The following is a 25,367-nucleotide window of genomic DNA, read 5'->3' as shown; positions in this document are numbered from 1 at the left end:
TTGGGGAATTCTGGGAAAATTTGGGGGAAATTGGGGAATTTGGGGAGAATTCCGGGATAAGTTGGGGAATTTGGGGGAAATTCGGTGGAAACGGGAAAAACTGGGAAAATTTAGGAAATCGGCAAATTCTGGGAAAATTTGGGGATAAATTGGGGAATTTTGGGGAAAATTGGAGATAAATTGGGAAATTTGGGGGAAATATTTGGGGAATTTGGGGGAAATTTAGGGATAAGTAGGGGAATTCTTGGGGAAAATTGGGGAATTTTGGGAAGAGAATTCCCGGGAATTCTGCACCAGGAAAACCCCGGGAAGAGCCACGGGAAGGGTGAGGAGGGGCTGGGGGAGGAATTCAGGGATTGGAGGGGAGAAATTGGGGGAAACTGGGGAAAATTCAGGGGATTTTGGGGAAAAATAGGGAAAAAAATTCAGAATTTTGGGGAAAAATCGGGGATAAATTGGGGAATTCTGGGAAGATTTGGGGGAAATAGGGGAAATTTGGGAAATTGGGAATTTTGGGGAAAATTTGGGGATAAATTGGGGAATTCTTGGGAAAATTTGGGGAACTTTAGGGAAAATTGGGGGGAAATTGGGGAATTCTGAGAAAATTTTGGTGAAAATTGGAGGGGTTTGGGGGAAATTGGGGGGTAAATTGGGAAATTCTGGGAAAATTGGTGGAATTTTAGGGGAAATTTGGGAGAAAATTGGGGAAATTCTGAGGAAATTTGGGGATAAATTGGGGAATTCTGGGAAAATTTGGGGGAAATAGGGGAAAAATTGGCATTTTTGGGGAAAAAACGGGGAATTCTGGGAACAATTGGGGAATTCTAGAAAATTTTGGGGAAAAAAATGGGAAATTCTGAGGAAATTTGGGGGAAATTGGAGAATTCTTGGGAAAATTTGGGGAATTCTAGGGAAAATTTGGGGGAAATGGGGAATTTGGGGAAAATTTGGGGAATTCTAGGGAAACATTGGGGATAAATTGGGGAATTATGGGAAAATTTGGGGGAAATTGGGGAATTTGGGGAGAATTCCGGGATAAATTGGGGAATTTGGGGAAAATTTGGTGGAAACAGGAAAAACTGGGAAAATTTGGGAAATTGGGGAATTCTAGGGAAAATTTGGGGATAAATTGGGGAATTCTGGGAAAATTTGGAGATAAGTTGGGGAATTTGGGGGAAATATTTGGGGAATTTGGGGGGAATTTAGGGATAAGTAGGGGAATTCTTGGGGAAAATTGGGGAATTTTGGGAAGAGCCGGGAATTCCACACCCGGAAAAACCCGGGAAGAGCCACGGGAAGGGTGAGGAGGGGCTGGAGGGGAAAATGGGATTGGAGGGGAGAAATTTGGGATAAATTGGGGAAATCTGGGGGAAAATTGGGAATTCTGGGGGAAAATTGAGGGAATTTTGGGGAAAATTTGGGGGGAAATTGGGGAATTCTGGGGAAAATTTGGGGGAAAACTCAGGAATTTGGGGGGAAATTTGGAGATAAATCGGGGAATTCTGGGAAAATTGGTGGAATTTTAGGGGAAATTTGGGAAAAAATTGGGGAATTTGGAGGAAATTTTGGGGTAAATTGGGGGATTCTTGGGAAAATTTGGGGAATTCTAGGGAAAAATTGAGGATAAATTGGGGGATTTGGGGGGAAATTGGAGGGAAATTGGGGAATTTTGGGGGAAAATTTGGTATAAATTGGGAAATTCTGGGAAAATTTGGGGGGAAATTTAGGAATTTTGGTGAAAACTTCGGAGATAAATTGGGAAAATTTGGGGATAAATTGGGGAATTTTGGGGGAAAATTTGCGGGAAATAGGGGAAAAACTGAAAATTTGGGGATAAATTGGGAGATTTTGGGGGAAATTGGGGAATTCTAGGGAAAAACTGAGGATAAATTGGGGGATTTTGGGGCAAAATTTGGGGATAAATAGGGGAATTCTGGGAAAATTTGGGGGAAATTTGGGGAAAATTTGGGGATAAATTGGGGAATTCTGGAGAAAATTTTGGGGAATTTCGGGGATTCTCAAGAAAATTTGGGGGAAAATCGGAATTCTGGAAAAATTTGGGGGAAATTGTGGAATTCTGGGAAAAAATTGGAGCATTCTAGGGAAAATTTGGGGATAAATTGGAGAATTTTGGGGAAAAGTTGGGGAATTCTGAGGAAAATTTGGGAATTCTTGGGAAAAATTGGGGAATTTTGGGGAAATTGGGGGGGAAATGGGGAATTCTGGGAAAATTTGGGGATAAACTGGAGAATTCTGAGAAAATTTTGGTGAAAATTGGGGGGGGTTAGGGGGAATTTGGGGAAAAATTGGGGCAAAGTGGGGAATTCTGGGAAAATATGGGAGGAATCTGTGGAATTTGGCAGAATTGGATGGAATTTTGAGGAAAATACAGGAAAATTTGTGGAATTTGGCAGAATTTGATGAATTTTGAGTAAATTATAGGGAAATTTGTGGAATTTGATGAAATTTTGAGGCAAACATGAGGGGAATTTTGCAGAATTTGATGGAGATTTGAGGAAAAATTGGGGGAAAAGGAGCGAATTTTGATGAAAACATGCAGAGAATATTTGGAATTTGACAATTTAATGGAATTTTGAGGAAAACATGAGGAGAATTTGTGGAATTTGGCAGAATTTTGAGGCAAACATGGGGGAAATTTGTGGAATTTGGCAGAATTTGATGAAATTTTGAGTAATTTATAGGGAAATTTGTGGAATTTGATGAAATTTTGAGGAAAACATGAGGGGAATTTGGCAGAATTTGATGGAATTTTTACGAAAATATAGGGAAAATTGTGGAATTGGGCAGAATTTGATGAAATTTTGAGGAAAACATGAGGGGAATTCAGCAAAATTTGATGGAATTTTGGGGAAAATACAGGGAAATTTGTGAAATTTGGCAAAATGTGATGGAATTTTGATGAAAATATGGGAAAATTTGGCAAAACCTGATGCAATTTTGAGGCAAATATGAGGAATTTTGAGGCAAACCTGAGGGGACTTTGGCAGAATTTGATGGAATTTTGAGGAAAATATAGGGAAATTTGTGGAATTCGGCAGAATTTGATGGAATTTTGAGGAAAAATTTGGGGAAAAGGAGCGAATCTTGAGGCAAACGTGGGGAAATTGTGGAATTTGACAGAATTTGATGGAATTTTGAGGAAAATGCAGGGAAATTTGTGGAATTTTATGGAATTCTGAGGCAAACATGAGGGGAATTTGGCAGAATTTGATGAATTTTGAGTAAATTAGAGGGAAATTTGTGGAATTTGATGAAATTTTGAGGCAAACATGGGGAGAATTTGGTAGAATTTGCTGGAATTTTGATGAAAATACGGGAAAAAATTGTGGAATTTTTCAGAATTTGATGGAATTTTGAGGCAAACATGAGGGGAATTTGGCAGAATTTGATGGAATTCTGAGGAAAATATGGGGAAATTTGTGGTATTTGATGGAATTTGATGGAATTGATGAAAACATGGGGAAAATTGTGGAATTCAGCAGAATTTAATGGAATCTTGAGGCAAACATGAGGGGAATTGGGCAGAATTTGATGGAATTTTGAGGCAAACATGAGGGGAATTTTTCAGAATTTGATAGAATTTTGAGGAAAATCCAGGAAAATTTGGAATTTGGCAGAATTTGATGGAATTTTGAGGAAAAATTTGGGGAAAAGGAGCGAATTTTGAGGCAAACGGGGAATTTGTGGAATTTGGCAGAATTAGATAGAATTTTGAGGAAAATATGGGAAAATTTGTGTAATTCGACAGAATTTGATGGAATTTTGAGGAAAATACAGGAAAAATTGGAATTTGGCAGAATTTAATGGACTTTTGAGGAAAATATACAGAAATTTGTGGAATTTGATGGAATTTTGAGGAAAAATTTGGGGAAAGGAGCAAATTTTGAGGAAAACATGGGGGAATTTTTGGAATTTGGCGGAATTTGGTGGAATTTTGAGGAAAATACGAGGGGAATTTGACAAAATGTGATGGAATTTTGGGGAAAACGTGGGGGGAATTTGATGGAATTTGCTGGAATTTTAAGGCAAACATGAGGGAATTTTTCAGAATTTGATGGAATTTTGAGGAAAAATTTGGGGAAAAGGAGCGAATTTTGAGGCAAACATGGGGGAATTTTGGAATTTGGCAGAATTTGAGGGAATTTTGATGAAAATACAGGGAAATTCGTGGAATTAGACAGAACTTGATGGAATTTTGAGGGAAACATGAGGGGAGTTTGGCAGAATTTGATGTAATTTTGAGTAAACTAGAGGGAAATTTGTGGAATTTGATGGAATTTTGAGGCAAACATGAGGGGAATTCTGCAGAATTTGATGGAATTTTGAGGCAAACATGGGGGGAATTTGGCAGAATTTGCTGGAATTTTGATGAAAATATGGGGAAATTTCTGGAATTTGACGAAATTTTGAGGAAAACCCAGAAAAAAACCAGCAAAATCCTGTAAAAACTCGATTAAAAAAACCCCAAAACTCCGTGAAATCGCCGTTTTTTGCAGGGAAACTTCCAGAACTCCAAATGGCGGCCGCAGACCACACAAATTTGTGGAATTTGGCGGAATTTGATGGAATTTTGAGGAAAAATTTGGGGAAAAGGAGCGAATTTTGAGGAAAACCTGAGGGGAATTTGGCAGAATTTGATGCAATTTTGAGGAAAATATGAGGAATTTTGAGGCAAAAATGAGGGGAATTTTACAGAATATAATGAAATTTTGAGGAAAATATGGGGAAATTTGTGGAATTTGATAGAATTTGATGGAATTTTGAGGAAAATATGAAGGGAAATTTGGCAGGATTTGATGCAATTTTGAGGAAAATATGAGGAATTTTGAGGCAAACATGAGGGGAATCCGTGGAATTCAGCAGAATTTGTTGGAATTTTTACGAAAATATAGGGAAATTTGTGGAATTTGTCAGATACTGATGGATTTTTGAGGCAAACATGAGGGAAATTGTGGAATTTTGCAGAATTTGATGGAATTGTGAAGAAAAATTCATGGAATTTGGCAGAATTTTGAGGCAAACATGGGGGGAATTTGGCAGAATTTGATGAAATTTTGAGGAAAAATTCATGGAAAAGGAGCGAATTTTGAAGAAAACGGGAATTTGTGGAATTTGCCAGAATCTGATGAAATTTTGAGGAAAAATTGGGGGAATTCTGCAGAATTTGGTGTAATTTTGAGGAAAATATGGGGAAAAATTGTGGAATTTTTCAGAATTTGATGAAATTCTGAGGAAAACATGAGGAATTCTGAGGAAAACCTGAGGGGAATTTGGCAGAATTTGATGGAATTTTGAGGCAAACATGGGGAAATTTGTGGAATTCAGCAGAATTTGATGGAATCTTGAGGCAAACATGGGGGAAATCGTGGAATTTGGCAGAATTTGATGGAATCTTGAGGCAAACATGGGGAAATCGTGGAATTTGGCAGAATTTGATGGAAATTTGAGGAAAACATGAGGGGAATGTGGCAGAATTTGATGGAATTTTGAGGAAAATAAAGGAAAATTTGTGGAATTTGATGGAATTTTAGAGGCAAACATGAGGGGAATTTGGCAGAGTTTGATGAATTTTGAGGAAATTATAGGGAAATTTGTGGAATTTGATGGAATTTTGAGGAAAACATGGGGGAGATTTGTGGAATTGAGCAGAATATGACAAATTCTGAGGAAAATATGGGGGAATTTTTCAGAATTTGATGAAATTTTGAGGAAAACATGAGGAATTTTGAGGAAAACCTGAGGGGAATTTGGCAGGATTTGATGCAATTTTGAGGAAAACATGAGGAATTTTGAGGCAAACATGGGGGAAATTGTGGAATTTGGCAGAATTTGATGGAATTTCGGGGAAAATATAGGGAAATTTGTGAAATTTGACGGAATTTTGAGGTAAAATCCACAAAAAATCAACGAAATCCGGGAAAAAAACCCTGAAAACTCCTCAAAATCCCCTTTTTTTCCAGGGAAACTTCCAGAACTCCGCGTGGCAGCCGCGTACCACGCCGGGCTGGCGCCGCGGGCGCGCCGGCGGCTGCAGAGGGAGTTCATGGAGACACTGGGGGAATTGGGCAGAATTTGATGGAATTTTGAGGAAAATGTGGGAAAATTTGTGGAATTTGGCAGAATTTGATGCAATTTTGAGGAAAACATGAGGAATATTGAAGCAAACATGAGGAGAATTTGGCATAATTTGCTGGAATTTTGAGGCAAACATGGGGAAATTTGCGGAATTCAACAGAACTTGATGGACTTTTGAGGCAAACGAGGGGAATTTGGCAGAATTTGATGGAATTTTGAGGAAAATATAAGGAATTTTGAGGCAAACATTGGGAGAATTTGGCAGATTTTGATGGAATTTCGAGGCAAAATTTGGGGAAAAGGAGCGGATTTTGAGGAAAGCCTGAGGGGAATTTGGTAGAATTTGATGCAATTTTGAGGAAAATATCCGGGAATCTTGAGGCAAACATGAGGGGAATCTGTGGAATTTGGCAGAATTTGATGGAATTTCGATGAAAATACAGGGAAATTTTTGGAATTTGATGGAATTTTGAGGTAAAATCCACAAAAAATCAACGAAATCCTGGAAAAACCCCCGAAAACTCCTCAAAATTGCTGTTTTTTCCAGGGAAAGTTCCAGAACTCCGCGTGGCAGCCGCGTACCACGCCGGGCTGGCGCCGCGGGAGCGCCGGCGGCTGCAGAGGGAGTTCATGGAGACATTGGGGGAATTGGGCAGAGTTTGATGGAATTTTGAGGAAAATATGAGGAATTTTGAGGCAAACATGGGGGAATTTTTGGAATTTGGCAGAATTTGATGAATTTTGAGGAAAATTCGGGGAAATTTTTGGAATTTGGCGGAATCTAATGGAATTTTGATGAAAGCTTAGGGAAATTTTGTGGAATTCAGCAGAATTTGGTGGAATTTTGAGGCAAACATGAGGGGAATTGGGCAGAATTTGATGAATTTTGAGTAAATTAGAGGGAAATTTGTGCAATTTGATGAAATTTTGATGCAAACATGAGGGGAATTGATGGAATTTTCAGGAAAACATGAGTGGAATTTGATGGAATTTGATGGAATTCTGAGGAAAACATGAGGGGAATTTGGCCGAATTCAATGCAATTTTGATGAAAATATAAGGAAATTTGTGGAATGTGATGAGAATTGGAGGTAAAAATCCAGAAAAAATCAACGAAATCCTGGAAAAGCCCCCGAAAACTCCTCAAAATCCCCTTTTTTTCCAGGGAAAGTTCCAGAACTCCGCGTGGCAGCCGCGTACCACGCCGGCTGGCGCCGCGGGAGCGCCGGCGGCTGCAGAGGGAGTTCATGGAGACTTTGGGGGAATTGGGCAGAGTTTGATGGAATTTTGAGGGAAATATGAGGAATTTTGAGGCAAACATGGGGGAATTTTTGGAATTTGGCAGAATTTGAGAATTTGGCAGAATCTAATGGAATTTTGATGAAAGCTTAGGGAAATTTGTGGAATTCAGCAGAATTTGGTGGAATTTTGAGGCAAACATGGGGAATTTTGAGGCAAACATGAGGGGAATTGGGCAGAATTTGATGAATTTTGAGTAAATTAGAGGGAAATTTGTGCAATTTGATGACATTTTGAGGCAAACATGAGGGGAATTTGATGGAATTTTCAGGAAAACATGAGTGGAATTTGTGGAATTTGATGGAATTCTGAGGCAAACATGAGGGGAATTTGGCAGAATTCAATGCAATTTTGATGAAAATATAAGGAAATTTGTGGAATGTGATGAAAATTTGAGGTAAAAATCCAGAAAAAATCAACGAAATCCAATAAAACCCCCCAAAACTCCTCAAAATTGCTGTTTTTTCCCAGGGGAAACTTCCAGAACTCCGTGTGTGGCAGCCGCAGACCACGCCGGGCTGGCGCTGCGGGCGCACCGGCGGCTGCAGAGGGAGTTCATGGAGACATTGGGGGAATTGGGCAGAGTTTGATGGAATTTTGAGGAAAATACAGGAAAATTTGTGGAATTTGTGGAATTTGATGGAATTTTGAGGCAAACATGAGGGGAATTTGACAGAATTTGATGATTTTTGAGTAGATTATAGGGAAATTTGTGGAATTTGATGGAATTTTGAGGCAAACATGGGGAAATTTGTGGAACTTTGCAGAATTTGATGGAATTGTGAGGAAAAATTTGGGGAAAAGGAGCAAATTTTGAGGCAAATGTGAGGGGGAATCTCTGGAATTTGGCAGAATTCGATGGAATTTTGAGGAAATTATAGGGAAATTTGTGGAATTTGATGGAATTTTGAGGCAAACATGAGGGAAATTTGGCAGAATTTGATGGAATTTTGAGGAAAATATGGGGGGAATTTTTGGAATTTGGCAGAATCTAATGGAATTTTGAGGAAAATACAGGAAAATTTGTGGAATTTGATGGAATTTTGAGGCAAATATGAGGAATTTTGAGGCAAACCTGAGGAGAATTTGGCAGAATTGGATGGAATTTTGAGGGAAACATGGGGGGAATCTGTGGAATTTGAGGAAAATTTGAGGAAAACCCAGAAAAAAATCTGCAAAATCCTGGAAAAAACCCAATAAAAACTCCTCAAAATTGTTGTTTCTTCCAGGGAAAGTTCCAGAACTCCGCGTGGCAGCCGCGTACCACGCCGGGCTGGCGCCGCGGGAGCGCCGGCGGCTGCAGAGGGAGTTCATGGAGACTTTGGGGGAATTGGGCAGAATTGGATGAATTTTGACTAAATTATAGGGAAATTTGTGAAATTTGATGGAATTTTGAGGAAAATATGAGGGGAATTTGACAAAATTTGGTGGAATTTTGGGGAAAATGTGGGGGGATCTGCAGAATTGGGCAGAATTTGATGGATTTTTGAGTAAATGATAGGGAAATTTGTGGAATTTGATTGAATTTTGAGGAAAACATGGGGGAATTCTTGGAATTTGCAGAATTTGATGGAATTTTGCGGGAAACATGGGAAAATTTTTGAAATTTGATGAAATTTTGAGGCAAACATGAGGGGAATTGGGCAGAATTTGATGAATTTTGAGTAAATTAGAGGGAAATTTGTGGAATTTGATGGAATTTTGAGGCAAACATGAGGGGAATTTGCCAGAATTGGATGGAATTTTGAGGAAAATATGGGGGAATTTTTGGAATTTGGCAGAATCTAATGGAATTTTGAGGAAAATACAGGAAAATTTGTGGAATTTGTTGGAATTTTGAGGCAAATATGAGGAATTTTGAGGCAAACCTGAGGAGAATTTGGCAGAATTGGATGGAATTTTGAGGGAAACATGGGGGGAATCTGTGGAATTTGAGGAAAATTTGAGGAAAACCCAGAAAAAAATCCACAAAATCCTGGAAAAACCCAATAAAAACTCCTCAAAATTGCTGTTTTTTTCCAGGGAAACTTCCAGAACTCCGCGTGGCAGCCGCGTACCACGCCGGGCTGGCGCCGCGGGAGCGCCGGCGGCTGCAGAGGGAGTTCATGGCCAACAGGATTTGGATCCTTTGTGCCACCGTGGCCCTGGGGATGGGGCTGGACAAGCGCGACGTGCGCGGCGTCGTCCACGCCGGCGGCGCCGGCAGCCTGGAGAGCCTCGTGCAGGGAATCGGCCGTGCCGGCAGGGACGGGAACCCCGCGCGCTGCCACATCTTCCTCAGCCCTCAGGTGAGGGGAAAAAAGGCGGGAAAATGGGAATTCGGGGGGGATTGAGGGGGAAAATTGGGGATTTTGGGGGAAAATTTGGTGGGAAAAGTGGGATATTTGGTGAAAAAATGGGGGAATCTGAGGGGTAAAATGGGGAAAATTGGGGAATTTGGGCAAAAATTTGGGGAATTTGAGGCATAAAATGGGAAAGAATTGGGGAATTCAGTAAAAGATTTGGGGAATTTAAGGCGTAAAACGGGGAAAATTGGGGAATTTGGCGGGGAAATTGGAGAATTTGAAAAGAAATTTGGGGGATTTAGGCAAAAATTTAGGCAAGAAAATGGCAGAATTTGAGGTGTGAAATGGGAAAAAATTGGGGAATTTGGGAGATTTGAGGTGTAAAGCAGGAAAAATTGGCTAATGGGGAAATTGGGGAATTTCGGGGGAAATTTGGAGAATTTGAAAAAAAATTTGGGGGATTTGAGAAAAAATTTGGGGAATTTGAGGTGTGAAATGGGGAAAAAACTGGGGAATTTAGGGGAAATAGGGGAATTTGGGCAAAAAATGGCAGAATTTGAGGCGTAAAAATGGGGAAAATTGGGGGATTTGGGGGTAAAATTAGGGAATCTGAGGGAAAAATTGGGGAATTTGGGCGAAAATTTGGGGATTTTGAGGGGAAACTGGGGGAAAAATTGGGGAATTTGAGGGGGTAAAAATGGGGAAAATTGGGGAATTTGGGGAGAAATTGGGGAATTTAGGGGCAAAATTGGGGAATTTGAGGGAAAATCTGGGGGAAAATGTGGGGAATTTGGGGGGAAAATGGCGAAATTTGGGGGTTAAAATGGGGAAAATTGGGAAATTTGGGGGAAATTGGGGGAAAATTGGGGAATTTCGGGGAAAACTTGGGGAATTTGGGGCGTAAAAATGGGGAATTTGATGAAAGATTTGGGGAATTTGGGGGGAAATGGGGAATTTGGCCAAAAAAAGGCAGAATTTGAGGCGTGAAATGGGAAAAATTGGGCAATTTGGGGAAAATTGGGGAATTTTGGGGGTGAAATGGGAAAAATTGGGGAATTTGAGGGGAAATTGTGGGATTTGGGGGAAAATTGGGGAATTTGGGGGAAAAATGGGGAATTTGAGGGAAAATTTGGGGGAAAATTGGGGAATTTGGGGAAAAAATTTGGAGATTTGGGGGAAAATTTAGGGAATTTGGGGGTAAATTGGGGAATTTGGGGGGAAAAGGGGGGATTTCGGCAGAAAACGGGAGAATTTGAGGAGTAAAATGGGAAAAATTGGGGGATTTGGGGGAAAAAATGGCGAATTTGGGCAAAAAATGGCAGATTTTGAGGGGAAACTTGAGGAATTTGAAGTGTAAAAGGGGGGGAAATTGGGGGATTTGGGGGAAATTGGAGAATTTGGGGGGAAAATTGGGGAATTTGGATGAAAAAATGGGGGATTTTGGTGAAAAAATGGAGGAATCTGAGGGGTAAAATGGAGAAAATTGGGGAATTTGGGGGAAAATTTGGGGAATTTGGATGAAAAAAGGGGGGATTTTGGTGAAAAAATGGAGGAATCTGAGGGGTAAAATGGAGAAAATTGGGGATTTGGGGGAAAATTGGGGATTTGGGGGAAAATTGGGGAATCTGAGGGGAAAATTGGGGAATCTGAGAAGTGAAATGGGAAAAAATTGGGGAATTTGGGGGAAAATTTGGGGAATTTGGGGGGAAAAAGGGGGGGTTGAGGTATGAAATGGGAAAAAATTGGGGAATTTAAACTGTAAAATGGGGGAAATTGGGGAATTTGGTCAAAAATTTGGGGAATTTGAGGCATAAAATGGGAAAAAATTGGGGAATTTGATGGAAGATTTGGGAAAATTTGAAGCGTAAAATGGGGAAAATAGAGGAATTTGGAAAGGAATCGGGGAATTTGAGGTGTGAAATGGGGAAAAATTGGGGAATTTGGGGGAAAAATTGGGGAATTTGGGGGATAAAATGGGAAAAAATTGGGGAATTTGGGGGAAATTGGGGAATCTGAGGAGTGAAATGGGGAAAATTGGGGAATTTGAGGAAAAATTGGGGAATTTGGGCAAAAACCAGGAGAATTCGAGGAGTAAAATGGGGAAAATTGGGGAATTTGGGGGAAAAATTGGGGAATTTGGCGGAAAAAAAGGGGGGATTGTGGGGAAATTGGGGGATTTGGGGGGAAAATTGGGGAATTTAGGGGAAAATTGGAGAATTTGGTGAAAAATTTGGGGGGGAAATTGAGGAATTCCAGAAAATTGGGGGGATTTGGAGGAATTTTGAGGGATTTCATCGGAATTTGTGGGAATTTTGGAGGGGAAATTCCCAAAGAGTTGATTTTTCCCTGGATTTTCCCCACAGGGTGAGGATTTCCTGGAATTCCGGCGCCACATCCACGAGAATTCCGTGGATTATTTGACTGTCAAGACCTTGATCCAAAGAGTTTTTGCTCCTTGTAAATGCCTGGAAATCCATGGAAAAACCCAGGAAAATTCCGAGGTTTGAATCTCATTTTAAAAAATAAAATTTGGGAATTTTAAATGAGGGGAAAATTTGAATTTTTGGGAATTTTTTCCCACAGGAATTCCCAAAACATCCCCGGATCTGCCGCGGCCACGAGCGTGCCATCCCCATCCAGGAGCTCGTGGAATCCTTGGATCTTCGGGAAGAAGGTGAAAAATTTGGGAATCAACTCCCCAAATCCCATCCTAAATTCCCAAAAATCTGATTTTACCCCAAATTCCCTTTTTTCCCCCAAAAAATTTCCCATTTTGTACCTCAAAATCCCCATTTTTTCCCTCAAATTTCCTTCGAATTTCCAAATTTTTCCCCAAATTTCCTTCAAATTTCCAATTTTTCCTCAATTTCTTCCTAAATTTCCCTGATTTCTCCCCAAATTCCCCAAATTTTCTCCAATTTTCCCAGAATTCCCCAATTTTTTCCCCAAATTCCCCATTTTCCCCCAAATTTTTCCCAATTTTTCCCAGAATTCCCCAATTTTTCCCTAAATATCCCAAATTTTTCCCAAATTTTGCCCGAATTTCCCCAATTTTTTTGAGAATTTTTCCAGAATACCCCAAATTTTCCACGATTTTCTTCAATTTTCATAATTTTTTCCCAAATCTCCCCTGAATTTCCTCATTTTTCCCATTTTTATCCCAAATTCCCCAATTTTCCCAAAGTTTTTCCAGAATTCCCAAATTTTTTTCCCCAAATTTTCCCAGCTTTCCCAATTTTTCCCCAATTTTTTCCCATTTTCCCCCAAATTCTTCCAGAATTCCCCATTTTTTCCCCAAATCCCCAAAATCTTCCCAAATTTTCCCTGAATTCTTCCAAAATTCCCCCAATTTTCCCCCAAATTTTTGCCCAAATCCCCCAAATTTTTTCCAATTTTCCCCACAAATTCCCCAAATTTCTCCCCATTTTTCCCCAATTTTTTTGTCCAAATTCCCTCAATTTTTCTCCCAAATTCCCCAATTTTTGCCCCATTTTCTCTTTTAAATTCCCCAAATATTTCCCTCAAATTCCCCAAATTTCCCAAATTTTTTCCCAAATTTTCCCTAATTTTTTTCCCCAAATTCCTCAAATTTTTCGCAAAATTTTCCCCCAATCCCCAAATCTTCCCAAATTCTTTCAGAATTCCCCATTTTTTTCCCAAATTCATGCAATTTTTTTCCTAAATTTCTCCCATTTCCCCCCAATTTTTCCCCAAATTATCCCCGAATTCCCCAAATTTTTGACCAAAATCTTTCAGAATTCTCCAGATTTTCCCCCAATTTTTCCCGCAAATTTCCCCCCCAAAATTTTTGTCCAAATTTCCCCAATTTTCCCCCAAATTTCCCTCAATTTCCCCCAAATGTCTCCAAAAATTCTCCGATTTTCCCTAAATTCCCCAATTTTTGCCCCATTTTTCCTTTAATTTTCCAAATATTCCCCCAAATTTCCCCAATTTCCCCATTTTTTTCCCCCAAATTCCCCCAATTTCCCCCCAAATCTCCAATTTTCCCAATTTTCCCAATTTTTCCCAATTTTTTGCCCCATTTTTTCCTTTAATTTTCCAAATATTCCCCCAAATTTCCCCAATTTTCCCCATTTTTTCCCCCAAATTCCCCCAATTTCCCCCCAAATCTCCAATTTTCCCAATTTTCCCAATTTTTCCCAATTTTTGCCCCATTTTTCCTTTAAATTCCCCAAATATTCCCTCAAATTTCCCCAATTTTCCCCTATTTTCCCCCATTTTTCCTTTACATTCCCCACATTTTTCCTTTAAATTCCCCAATTTCCTCCCAAATTTCCCCCCAATTCCCCAAATGTCTCCAATTTCGCCCCAAATCCCCAATTTTCCCAATTTTTCCCAATTTTTGCCCCATTTTTCCTTTAAATTCCCTCAATTTCCCCTCAAATTTCCCCATTTTTTCCCTCAAATGCCCCCAAATTCCCTCAAATATCCCCGAATTTCCCCCAATTTTTCCCCCCAATTTCCCCCCAAATTTCCCTCAATTCCCCCAATTCCCCAAATTCCCCAAATTTCCCCCAATTTTTGTCCCATTTTTCCCCATTTTCCCTTTCAATTCCCCAAATTTTTCCTTTAAATTCCCTAAATTTTCCCCCCAATTTTCCTCAATTTCCCCCCAAATTTTCCCATTTTTCCCCAAATTTTCCCCAATTTTTTCCCCAAATTCTCAAATTTCCCAATTCCCCAAATTCCCCAATTTTCCCAATTTTTCCCATTTTTCCTTTAAATTCCCCAAATATTTCCCTCAAATTCCCTCAATTTCTCCCCCAAATTTCTCCAATTTCCCCTCAAATTTCCCCCAATTTTTTCCCCAGATTTTCCCAATTTCCCCAATTTTCTCCCAAATTTCCCCAAATTTCCCTGAAATCCCCAATTTTTCCTAAATTCTCCCAATTTTTGCCCCATTTTTCCTTTAAATTCCACTAATTTTTCCCCCAAATTTCCCCATTTTCCCCCCAAATTTCCCACAAATGTCCCCGAATTTCCCGAATTTCCCCCAAAATCCCCAATTTCCTCCAATTTGCCCCAATTATTCCCTCGAATGCCTCCAAATGTCCCTGAAATTCCCCAATTTTCCCCCCAAAATTTCCCCAATTTTTGCCCCAAAATTTTCCCAAATTCCCCCCAAATCCCCAAAATTCCTGAAATTTCCCCATTTTACCCCCAATTCCCCAATTTCCCAAATTTCCCCCCAATTCTCCAGATGTCCCCAAATTCCCCAATTTTTCAAAATTCCCCAATTTTGGCCTCATTTCTCCTTTAAATTCCCCAAATTTTTCCTTTAAATTCCCCAATTTCCCCCCAAATTTCCCCATTTTCCCCCAAAGTCTCCAAATTTCCCCCCAAATCCCCAATTTTCCCAATTTCCCAATTTTTCCCAATTTATCCCATTTTTCCTTTAAATTACCCAAATATTTCCCCCAAATATCCCCGAATTTCCCCCAATTTTTCCCTCAGATTTCCTCAATTTTTTCCCAAATTCCGTCAAAATTTTCCCAAATCCCTCACATCCCAAAATTCTCCCATTGTTTTTCCCATTGTTTCCCCATTGTTTTCCCATTGTTTTCCCATTGTTTTCCCATTGTTTCCCCATTGTTCTCCCATTGTTTCCCCATTGTTTTTCCCATTGTTTCCCCCATTGTTTTCCCATTGTTTTCCCATTGTTTCCCCATTGTTTCCCATTGTTTTCCCATTGTTTTCCCATTGTTTCCCCCATTGTTCTCCCATTGTTTCCCCATTGTTTTTCCCATTGTTTCCCCCATTGTTTTCCCATTGTTTTCCCATTGTTTCCCCATTGTTTCCCATTGTTTCCCCATTGTTTTCCCATTGTTTCCCCATTGTTTCCCCATTGTTTCCCATTGTTCTCCCATTGTTTCCCATTGTTTTCCCATTGTTTCCCCATTGTTTTCCCATTGTTTTCCCATTGTTTCCCCATTGTTTCCCATTGTTTTCCCCATTGTTTTCCCATTGTTTTCCCATTGTTTCCCCATTGTTTCCCCATTGTTTTCCCATTGTTTTCCCATTCTTTTTCCCATTGTTTTCCCATTCTTTTTCCCATTGTTTTCCCATTGTTTCCCCCATTGTTTTCCCATTGTTTTCCCACTGTTTTCCCATTGTTTTCCCATTGTTTTCCCATTGTTTCCCCATTGTTTCCCATTGTTTCCCCATTGTTTTCCCATTGTTTCCCCATTGTTTCCCCATTGTTTTTCCCATTGTTTTTCCCATTGTTTTACCATTGTTTCCCCATTGTTTCCCCATTGTTTCCCCATTGTTTCCCCATTGTTTCCCCATTGTTTTTCCCATTGTTTCCCCATTGTTTTCCCATTGTTCTCCCATTGTTCCCCCATTGTTTCCCCATTGTTTCCCCATTGTTTCCCCATTGTATTTCCCATTGTTTTCCCATTGTTTTACCATTGTTTCCCCCATTTTTTCCCATTGTTTCCCCATTGTTCCCCCATTGTTTCCCCATTGTTTTTTCCATTTTTCCCCATTGTGTCCCCATTGTTTCCCCATTGTTTTCCCATTGTTTTCCCATTGTTTCCCCATTGTTTCCCCATTGTTTCCCCATTGTTCTCCCATTGTTTCCCCATTGTTTTCCCATTGTTTCCCATTGTTTCCCCTTTGTTTCCCCATTGTTTCCCCTTTGTTTCCCCATTGTTTTTCCCACTGTTCTCCCATTGTTTCCCCATTGTTTCCCCATTGTTTCCCCCATTGTTTTCCCCATTTTTTTCCCATTGTTCTCCTTTGTTTTTCCCATTGTTTCCCCATTGTTTTTCCCATTGGTTTCCCATTGTTTCCCCATTGTTTCCCCATTGTTTTCCCATTGTTTTCCCATTCTTTTTCCCATTGTTTCCCCATTGTTTTCCCATTGTTTTCCCATTGTTTTCCCATTGTTTTCCCATTGTTTCCCCATTGGTTTCCCATTGTTTCCCCATTGTTTCCCATTGTTTCCCCATTGTTTTCCCATTGTTTTTCCCATTGTTTTTCCCATTGGTTTCCCATTGTTTCCCCATTGTTTCCCATTGTTTCCCATTGTTTTCCCATTGTTTTTCCCATTGTTTTTCCCATTGTTTTTCCCATTGGTTTCCCACTGTTTTCCCATTGTTTCCCCATTGTTTTCCCATTGTTTTTCCCATTGGTTTCCCATTGTTTCCCCCATTGTTTCCCATTGTTTCCCCATTGTTTCCCCGATGTTTTCCCGATGTTTTCCCGATATTTTCCCATTGTTTTCCCCATTGTTTCCCATCGTTTTCCCATTGTTTCCCCATTGTTTTTCCCATTGTTTCTCCATTGTTTTTCCCATTGGTTTTCCCATTGTGTCCCCATTGTTTTCCCATTGTTTCCCCATTGTTTCCCCATTGTTTTCCCATTGTTTTCCCATTGTTTTCCCCATTGTTTTCCCATTGTTTTTCCCATTGTTTCCCCATTGTTTTCCCATTGTTTTCCCATTGTTTTTCCCACTGTTTTCCCATTGTTTTTCCCATTGTTTTTCCCATTGTTTCCCCATTGTTTTCCCATTGTTTCCCCATTGTTTTTCCCATTGTTTCCCCATTGTTTCCCCATTGTTTTCCCATTGTTCTCCCATTGTTCCCCCATTGTTTCCCCATTGTTTCCCCATTGTTTCCCCATTGTTTTTCCCATTGTTTTTCCCATTGTTTTCCCATTGTTTTACCATTGTTTCCCCTTTTTTTCCCATTGTTTCCCCATTGTTCCCCCATTGTTTCCCCATTGTTTCCCCATTGTTTTTTCCATTGTTTTTCCCATTGTTTTTCCCATTGTTTCCCCATTGTTCCCCCATTGTTTCCCCATTGTTTCCCCATTGTTTTTCCCATTGTTTTTCCCATTGTTTTACCATTGTTTTACCATTGTTTCCCCTTTTTTTCCCATTGTTTCCCCATTGTTCCCCCATTGTTTCCCCATTGTTTCCCCATTGTTTTTCCCATTGTTTTTTCCATTTTTCCCCATTGTGTCCCCATTGTTTCCCCATTGTTTTCCCATTGTTTTCCCATTGTTTCCCCATTGTTTCCCCATTGTTTCCCCATTGTTCTCCCATTGTTTCCCCATTGTTTTCCCATTGTTTCCCCATTGTTCTCCCATTGTTTCCCCATTGTTTTTCCCACTGTTCTCCCATTATTTCCCCATTGTTTCCCCATTTTTTTCCCATTGTTCTCCTTTGTTTTTCCCATTGTTTCCCCATTGTTTTTCCCATTGGTTTCCCATTGTTTCCCCATTGTTTCCCCATTGTTTTCCCAATGTTTCCCATTGTTTTCCCCATTGTTTCCCCATTGTTTATCCCATTGTTTCCCCCATTGTTTCCCCATTGTTTATCCCATTGTTTCCCCATTGTTTTCCCATTGTTTTTCCCATTGGTTTCCCATTGTTTCCCCATTGTTTCCCCATTGTTTCCCCATTGTTTTCCCATTGTTTTTCCCATTCTTTTTCCCATTGGTTTCCCATTGTTTCCCCATTGTTTCCCATTGTTTCCCATTGTTTTCCCATTGTTTTCCCATTGTTTTTCCCATTGTTTTTCCCATTGGTTTCCCACTGTTTTCCCATTGTTTCCCCATTGTTTTCCCATTGTTTTTCCCATTGGTTTCCCATTGTTTCCCCATTGTTTCCCATTGTTTCCCCATTGTTTCCCCCCGATGTTTTCCCCGATGTTTTCCCGATATTTTCCCATTGTTTTCCCCATTGTTTCCCATCGTTTTCCCATTGTTTCCCCATTGTTTTTCCCATTGTTTCTCCATTGTTTTTCCCATTGGTTTTCCCATTGTGTCCCCATTGTTTTCCCATTGTTTCCCCATTGTTTTTCCCACTGTTTTCCCATTGTTTTCCCATTGTTTTTCCCATTGTTTCCCCATTGTTTTCCCATTGTTTTCCCATTGTTTTCCCATTGTTTCCCCATTGTTTCCCCATCATTTCCCCATTGTTTCCCCATTGTTTTTCCCATTGTTTCCCCCATTGTTTTCCCATTGTTTCCCATTGTTTCCCCATTGTTTTTCCCATTGTTTTCCCATTGTTTCCCCATTGTTTTCCCATTGTTTTCCTATTGTTTCCCCATTGTTTTCCCCTTGTTTTTCCCATTGTTTCCCCATTGTTTTCCCGATGTTTCCCATTATTTTCCCATTGTTTTCCCATTGTTTTCCCATTGTTTTCCCCATTGTTTTATCCCCCCCAGCCGTGCAGACGCTGCTGTCCCTTCTCCAGCTGCATCCGCTGCAGCCCCTGCAGCCGCTGCCGGCGCTGCCCAGCCGGGCCCGCCTGAGGATCCCAACGGGAACTGGGACCGGACTGGAGCTGCTGCGGGAGGCGGCGCAGAGGTGGGGAGTCCCCGGAATTCCCGGAATTCCTGGAATTCCTGGAATTGCACAGAATTCCACAAAATTCATGGGGTTTGGAGCAGAAAATTGGGGGAAAATGGGGGGGGAAATGGGGAAAAATCGGGGAAAATCAGGGGAAAATTGGGGGGAAAATGGGAAAAAACTGAGAAAAATGGGGAAAAAATGGGGGGAAAATGAGAAAAATCGGGGGAAATGGAAAAATCAGGGAAGCAATGGGGAAAAATTGGGAAAAAATCGGGAGAAAACAGGAAAATCGGGGAAAAATCAGGGGAAAATCGGGGAAAAAATGGGGGATAAAAAAGAGAAAAATCGGGGAAAAAATGGGGAAAAATCAGGGAGAAAATGGGAAAAAAAAGAGAAAAATTGGGGAAAATCCAGGGGAAATTGGGGGGAAAATTGGGGAAAATCCAGGAAAAAACGAGGGAGAAATGAGAAAAAAATGGGGGAAAATTGGGGGAAAATGGGAAAAAAAAAAAAAGGAAAATTGGGGGAAAAAAATGACAAAAATGGGGGAAAATCGGGAAAAATGTGAAAAAAACCTGAGAAAAATCGGGAAAAAAAATGGGGAAAAATCAGGGAGAAAATGGGGGAAAATGGAGAAAAATTGGGGAAAAAAATGAGAAAAAATGGGGAAAATTTGGGGAAAAAATGGGGAAAAAAATGAGGAAAATCGGGGGAAAATGGGAAAAAATGGGGAAAAATTGGGGGAAATCTGGGAAAAAATGGGGAAAATCTGGGGGAAAATGGGGGAAAAATTAGAAAAAAACTGACAAAAATCAGGGAAAAATGGGGAAAAAAGGGAAATTTGGGGAAAAAATGGGGGGAAATGGGAAAAAGAAGGAGAAAAATCAGGGAAAAGTGGGGGGAAATGAGAAAAAAAATGGGAAAAATTGGGGGAAAATTGGGGAAAAATATGGGAAAAAACTGAGAAAAATTGGGGAAACAATGGGGAAAAAGTGGGGGAAAATGGAAAAATTTGGGGGGAAAAATGGGGAAAAATCAGGGAAAAAATGGGAAAAGAGAGAAAAATCAGGGAAAAATGGGGGAAATTGGGGGAAAAAATGGGGGAAAAAAACTGAGAAAAATTGGGGAAAAATCGGGGAAAAATGAGAAAAAAGAAGAGAAATATTGGGGGAAAAATGGAGAAAAATTGGGGGAAAATGGGAAAAAAAAGGGGAAAAATCAGGGAAAAATTGGGGGAAAATGGGGAAAAATGGGAAAAAAATGGGAAAAAATGGGAAAAAATCAGGGGAAAATTGGGGAAAAAATGGGGAAAAAAATGAGGAAAATTGGGGGAAAATTGGGGGGAAAATGGAGAAAATTGGGGAAACAATGGGGAAAACTCAGGGAAAAATCAGGGGGAAAATGGGGGGAAATTGGGAAAAATCCAGGAAAAAATGGGAAAAAAATGAGGAAAATTGGGGAGTTTCGAAAAAATTTGGGGAAAATTTGGGGAGTTTGGGGGGAAATTGGGGGAAAATTTGGGAAAAAATTGGGGGAATTTTGAGAAAAATTTGGGAGAATTGAAGAAAAAAAAGGGAGAATTTTGGGGGAACTTGGGTGAAAATGGGGAATTCAGGGAAAGTTGGGGGAAAATCGGGGATTTGGGGGAAAAATGGGGAAATTTGGGAGACTGGGAAAAAAAATTGGGGAAAAAATTGGGATATTGTGAAAAAATGTGGGAAAATTTGGGGAAAATGGGGAATTCTAAAAAATGTTAAGAGAATTTTGGGAAAAATTGGGGAAATTTGGGGGAAAATTGGGGAAATTGTCAGAAAAAATGGGAAATTTGGGGAAGGAATTTGGGAATTGTGGGAAAATGTGGGGAAAAATGGGGAAAAAATGGGAAATTCTGGAAAAATGTGGGAGGATTTAGGGGAAAATTGGGAAAAATGGGGAATTCTGAAAATTTTGGGGAAATTCAGTGAAAAATTTGCAAAAATAGGAAAAAATTGGGAAATTTGGGAAAAATTGGGAAATTTGGGGAAGGAATTTGGGAATTGTGGGAAAATTTGGGAAACTAGGAAAAAATTGGGGAAAAATTTGGAGAATTCTGGGAAAATGTGGGAAAATTTGAGGGGAAAGTTGGGAAAAATTTGGGGAATTCTGAAAAGTTTTGGGAAAATTTTGGGGATTTGGAGAAAAATTTGAAGAAATTTTGGGAAAAATGGGGAAAATCGGAAATTTGAGGAAAGAATTTGAGAATTCCGGGAAAATCTGGGAAAATTTGGGGAATTGTGGGAAGTGTTGGGAAACTGGGAAAAATTGAGGAAAAAATTGGGAATCATTGGGGAAATTTGGGGGGAAAATGGGGAATTCTAAAAAATTGTGGGAAAATTTGGGGAAAGAATTTGGGAATTGTGGGAAAATTTGGGAGACTGGGAAAAAATTGGGGAAAATAATTTGGGAATTCTGGGAAAATTTGGGATTATGGAAAAATGGGGAATTCTAAAAAATTGAGGGGAAAATTTGGAGGGAAAAATTGGGGGAAAAAAATGGGAAATTTGAGAAAATCTGGGGAAAAATGGGAAAAATGAGGGGAAAATTTGGGGGAAATTTGGAAATTTGGGGAAGGAATTTGGGAATTGTGGGAAAGTTTGGGGAAAATGGAAAAAATTGGGGAAAATTTTGAGAATTCTGGGAAAATTTGGGGGGGGAAATTGGGGAAAAAAATGGGAAAAAATGGGAAAATTGAGGGAATTTGGGGAAAATTTGGGGGAAAAAGAAAAAACTTGGGAAAAAATTTGGGGAAAAATTTTGGGAATTCCTGAGGGAATTTTGGGATTCTCCCGGCGCAGCTGCCCCCCCTTGGGATTTCTCCTGGCTCGGAAGGCGTCGGGAATTTCGGGAATTTCGGGAACGCTGGAATTCGACGCCGTGGCCTTGAGCGATTCCATGGGGCTGGGAATTCCACAGGGTCCGCGAGAGCCTCCAGAGCCTCCAGTGGGACTCACGGAGAGGTAACGGCCGGAATTCTGGGAATTTTGGGAATTTGGGATGAATTTTAAGGGAATTTTGGGGAATTCCAGGAATTTTGGGAGTTTGGGGGGAAATTTGGGAATTTTGGGGGAATTTAAAGGGAATTTTAAGGGAATTTTAAGGGAATTTGGGGAATTTTTAAGGGAATTTTGGGAGTTCGGGGGAATGTTGAGGGCATTTAAAGGGAATTTTGGGGAATTTTGAGGGAAACTTTAAGGGAATTCTGAGGGAATTTTGAGGGAATTTTTGGGGAAATTTGAGGGAATTTTGAGGGAATTCTGTGGGAATTTTGGGAGTTTGGAGGGAATTTTGAGGGAATTTGGGATGAATTTGGAGGAATTTAAAGGGAATTTTGGGAGTTTTGGGGAATTTTGGGAATTTGGGATGAATTTTAAGGGAATTTTGACGGAATCCTGTGGGAATTTTGAGGGAATTTAAAGGGAATTTTTGGGGAATTTTGAGGGAATTTTAAAGGAATTTTTAAGGGAATTTTTGGGAGATTGGAGGGAGTTTTGGGAATTTTGGGGGAATTTTGAGGGAATTTTAAGGAAATTTGGGAGTTTGGGGAGAATTGAGGGAATTTTGAAGGGAATTTTGGGAGTTTAGGGGGAATTTTGGGGAATTTGGGGTGAATTTTAAGGGAATTTTGGGAATTTTGAGGGAATTTTAAGGGAATTTTGGGATGAATTTTAAAGGGAATTTAGAGGGAATTTTGGGGAATTTTGAGGGAATTTTTAAGGGAATTTTGGGAGTTTGGAGGGAATTTTGAGGGAATTTGGGGAATTTTGGGGGAATTTTGAGGGAATTTTAAGGGAATTTTGGGAATTTTAAGGGAACTCTGAGGGAATTTTAAGGGAATTTTGGGAATTTGGAGGGAATTCTGTGGGAATTCTGTGGGAATTTTGGGAGTTTGGGGTGAATTTGGGGAATTTTTAAGGGAATTTTGGGAATTTTGAGGGAATTTTTAAGGGAATTTTGGGAATTTTGAGGGAATTTTTAAGGGAAGTTGGGGAATTTGGGGGGAAATTTGGGGGAATTTTGAGGGAATTCTGTGGGAATTTGGGGAGTTTGAGGGAATTTTGAGGGAATTTTTAAGGGAATTTTGGGAGTTTAGGGGAATTTTGAGGGAATTTGGGGATTTTGAGAGAATTCTGTGGGAATTTTGGGAGTTTGGGGTGAATTTTGGGAATTTGGAGGGAATTTTGGGGGGAATTTTGGGGGAATTTGGAGGAAATTCTGTGGGAATTTGAGGGGAATTTTTAAGGAAATTTTGGGAGTTGGGAGGGGAATTTTGAGGGAATTTGGGATGACTTTTAAGGGAATTTTGGGAATTTTGAGGAAATTTTGGGAATTTAGGGGGAATTCTGAGGGAATTCCGTGGGAATTTTGTGAGAATTTCAAACCAGAAAAATTCCAGGAATTCTGTGGGAAAATTCTGGGAATTCCAGGAATTTTAAGGAAATTATGTGGGAATTTCTTGAGAATCCAACCAGAAAAATTCTGGGAATTGTGTGGGAAAAATTCTGGGAATTCCAGGAATTTTAAGGAAATTCTGTGAGGATTTCATGAGAATCGAGCCAGAAAAATTCCGGGAATTCTGAGGGAAAAATCCTGGGAATTCCATGGAAATTTTTTAAGAATCCAACCAGAAAAATTCCACGAATTCTGTGGCAAAAATCCTGGAAATTCCAGGAATTTTGAGAGAATTCTGGGAGGATTTTGTGGGAATCCAACCAGAAAAATTCCAGGAATTCTGTGGGAACAATTCTGGGAATTCCACAGAAATTTTGTGGAATGGAGGGAGAATTCTAAGGGAATTTTGCTGAAATCCAACCAGAAAAATTCCGGGAATTCTGAGGGGAAAATCCTGAGAATTCCACAGAAATTTTTTGGGAATCCGACCAGAAAAATTCCAGGAATCCAGTGGGAAAAATTCCAGGAATTCTGAGGAAAAATCCTGGAATTCCAGGAATTTTGAGAGAATTCTGGGAGGATTTTGTGAGAACCCAACCAGAAAAATTCTGGAAATTTTATGGGAAAAATTCTGGGAATTCCATGGAAATTTTAAGGAAATTCTGTGAGGAATTTCATGAGAATCCAACTAGAAAAATTCCAGGAATTCTGTGAGGAAAATCCTGGGAATTCCATGGAAATTTTTTGGGGATCCAACCAGAAAAATTCCACGAATTCTGAGGGAAAAATCCTGGGAATTCCAGGAACTTTAAGGAAATTTTGTGAGGATTTTGTGGGAATCCAACCAGAAAAAATCCAGGAAATTTGTGGGGAAAATTCAGGGAATTCTATGGAAATTTTGTGGGAATGGAGGGAAATTTTTGTGGGAAGGGGAATTTTGCTGGGAATCTGGCCAGAAAAAATTCCAAGAATTCTGTGGGGAAAATCCTGGGAATTCCAGGAATTTTGAGGGAATTCTGTGGGAATTTCATGAGAATCCATCCAGAAAAATCCCAGGAATTCTGAGGGGAAAAAATTCTGGAAATTCCGTGGAAATTTTTTGGGAATGGGAGGGGAATTCTGTGGGAATCAAGCCAGAAAAATTCAGGAATTCTGTGAGGAAAATCCTGGGAATTCCAGGAATTTTAAGGAAATTCTGTGAGGATTTGTGGGAATCTAGCCAGAAAAAAGTTCTGGAATTCTGAGGGGAAAATTCTGGGAATTCCACAGAAATTTTGTGGGAATGGAAGGGGAATTCTAAGTGGAATTTTGTGGGCATCCAACCAGAAAAATTCTGGGAATTCTGTGGGGAAAATCCTGGGAATTCCAGGAATTTTAAGGAAATTCTGTGAGGATTTTGTGGGAATCTGGCCAGAAAAAAATTCCGGAATTCTGAGGGGAAAATCCTGGGAATTCCATAAAAATTTTTGGGGAATCTAGCCATAAAAATTCCAGGAATTCTGTGAGGAAAGTCCTGGGAATTCCACGGAAATTTTGTGGGAATGGAAGGGGAATTTTGTGGGAATGCAACCAGAAAAATCCAGGAATCCAATGGGAAAAATCCAGGAATTCCAAGGGGGAAATCCTGGGAATTCCAGGAATTTTGAGAGAATTCTGGGATTTCGATTTCTTTGGGAATCTGGTGGGAAAAGTTCTGGGAAAAAAATGGGAAAAAATGGGAAAAAAAAGGGAAAAAATGAGAAAAAAATGGGGAAAAAAAAGGAAAAAAATGGGAAAAAAATGAGAAAAAAATGGGAAAAAAATGGGAAAAAATGGGGAAAAAATAGGAAAAAAATGGGAAAAAATGGAAAAAAATGGGGAAAAAATTAAGAAAAATGGGAAAAAATGGGAAAAAAATGGGAAAAAATGGGAAAAAAATGGGAAAAAAATGGGGAAA

General features: G+C 39.9%; 1 protein-coding gene across 1 annotated transcript in view; it reads left to right on the top strand.

Annotated features, from left to right (window-relative positions):
* Positions 1-25,367, top strand: part of RECQL4 (RecQ like helicase 4) — a 57,443-nt gene that overhangs the window by 18,477 nt on the left and 13,599 nt on the right. Inside the window, exons 16-24 of the mRNA XM_063418715.1 lie at positions 6,644-6,753; positions 7,262-7,292; positions 8,625-8,703; positions 9,353-9,683; positions 12,044-12,181; positions 12,264-12,354; positions 18,877-19,018; positions 21,838-21,999; positions 24,911-24,966. Coding sequence (XP_063274785.1) covers positions 6,644-6,753; positions 7,262-7,292; positions 8,625-8,703; positions 9,353-9,683; positions 12,044-12,181; positions 12,264-12,354; positions 18,877-19,018; positions 21,838-21,999; positions 24,911-24,966 — 1,140 coding nt within the window. The remainder of the gene's footprint in view (positions 1-6,643; positions 6,754-7,261; positions 7,293-8,624; positions 8,704-9,352; positions 9,684-12,043; positions 12,182-12,263; positions 12,355-18,876; positions 19,019-21,837; positions 22,000-24,910; positions 24,967-25,367) is intronic.

The sequence above is a fragment of the Prinia subflava genome, chromosome 1 (genome assembly GCF_021018805.1).
Source record: "Prinia subflava isolate CZ2003 ecotype Zambia chromosome 1, Cam_Psub_1.2, whole genome shotgun sequence".
In the NCBI taxonomy this organism is placed as follows: domain Eukaryota; kingdom Metazoa; phylum Chordata; class Aves; order Passeriformes; family Cisticolidae; genus Prinia; species Prinia subflava.
The sequence above is the reverse complement of the archived record's forward strand: the minus strand, read 5'-3'. Positions and strand labels throughout refer to the sequence as shown.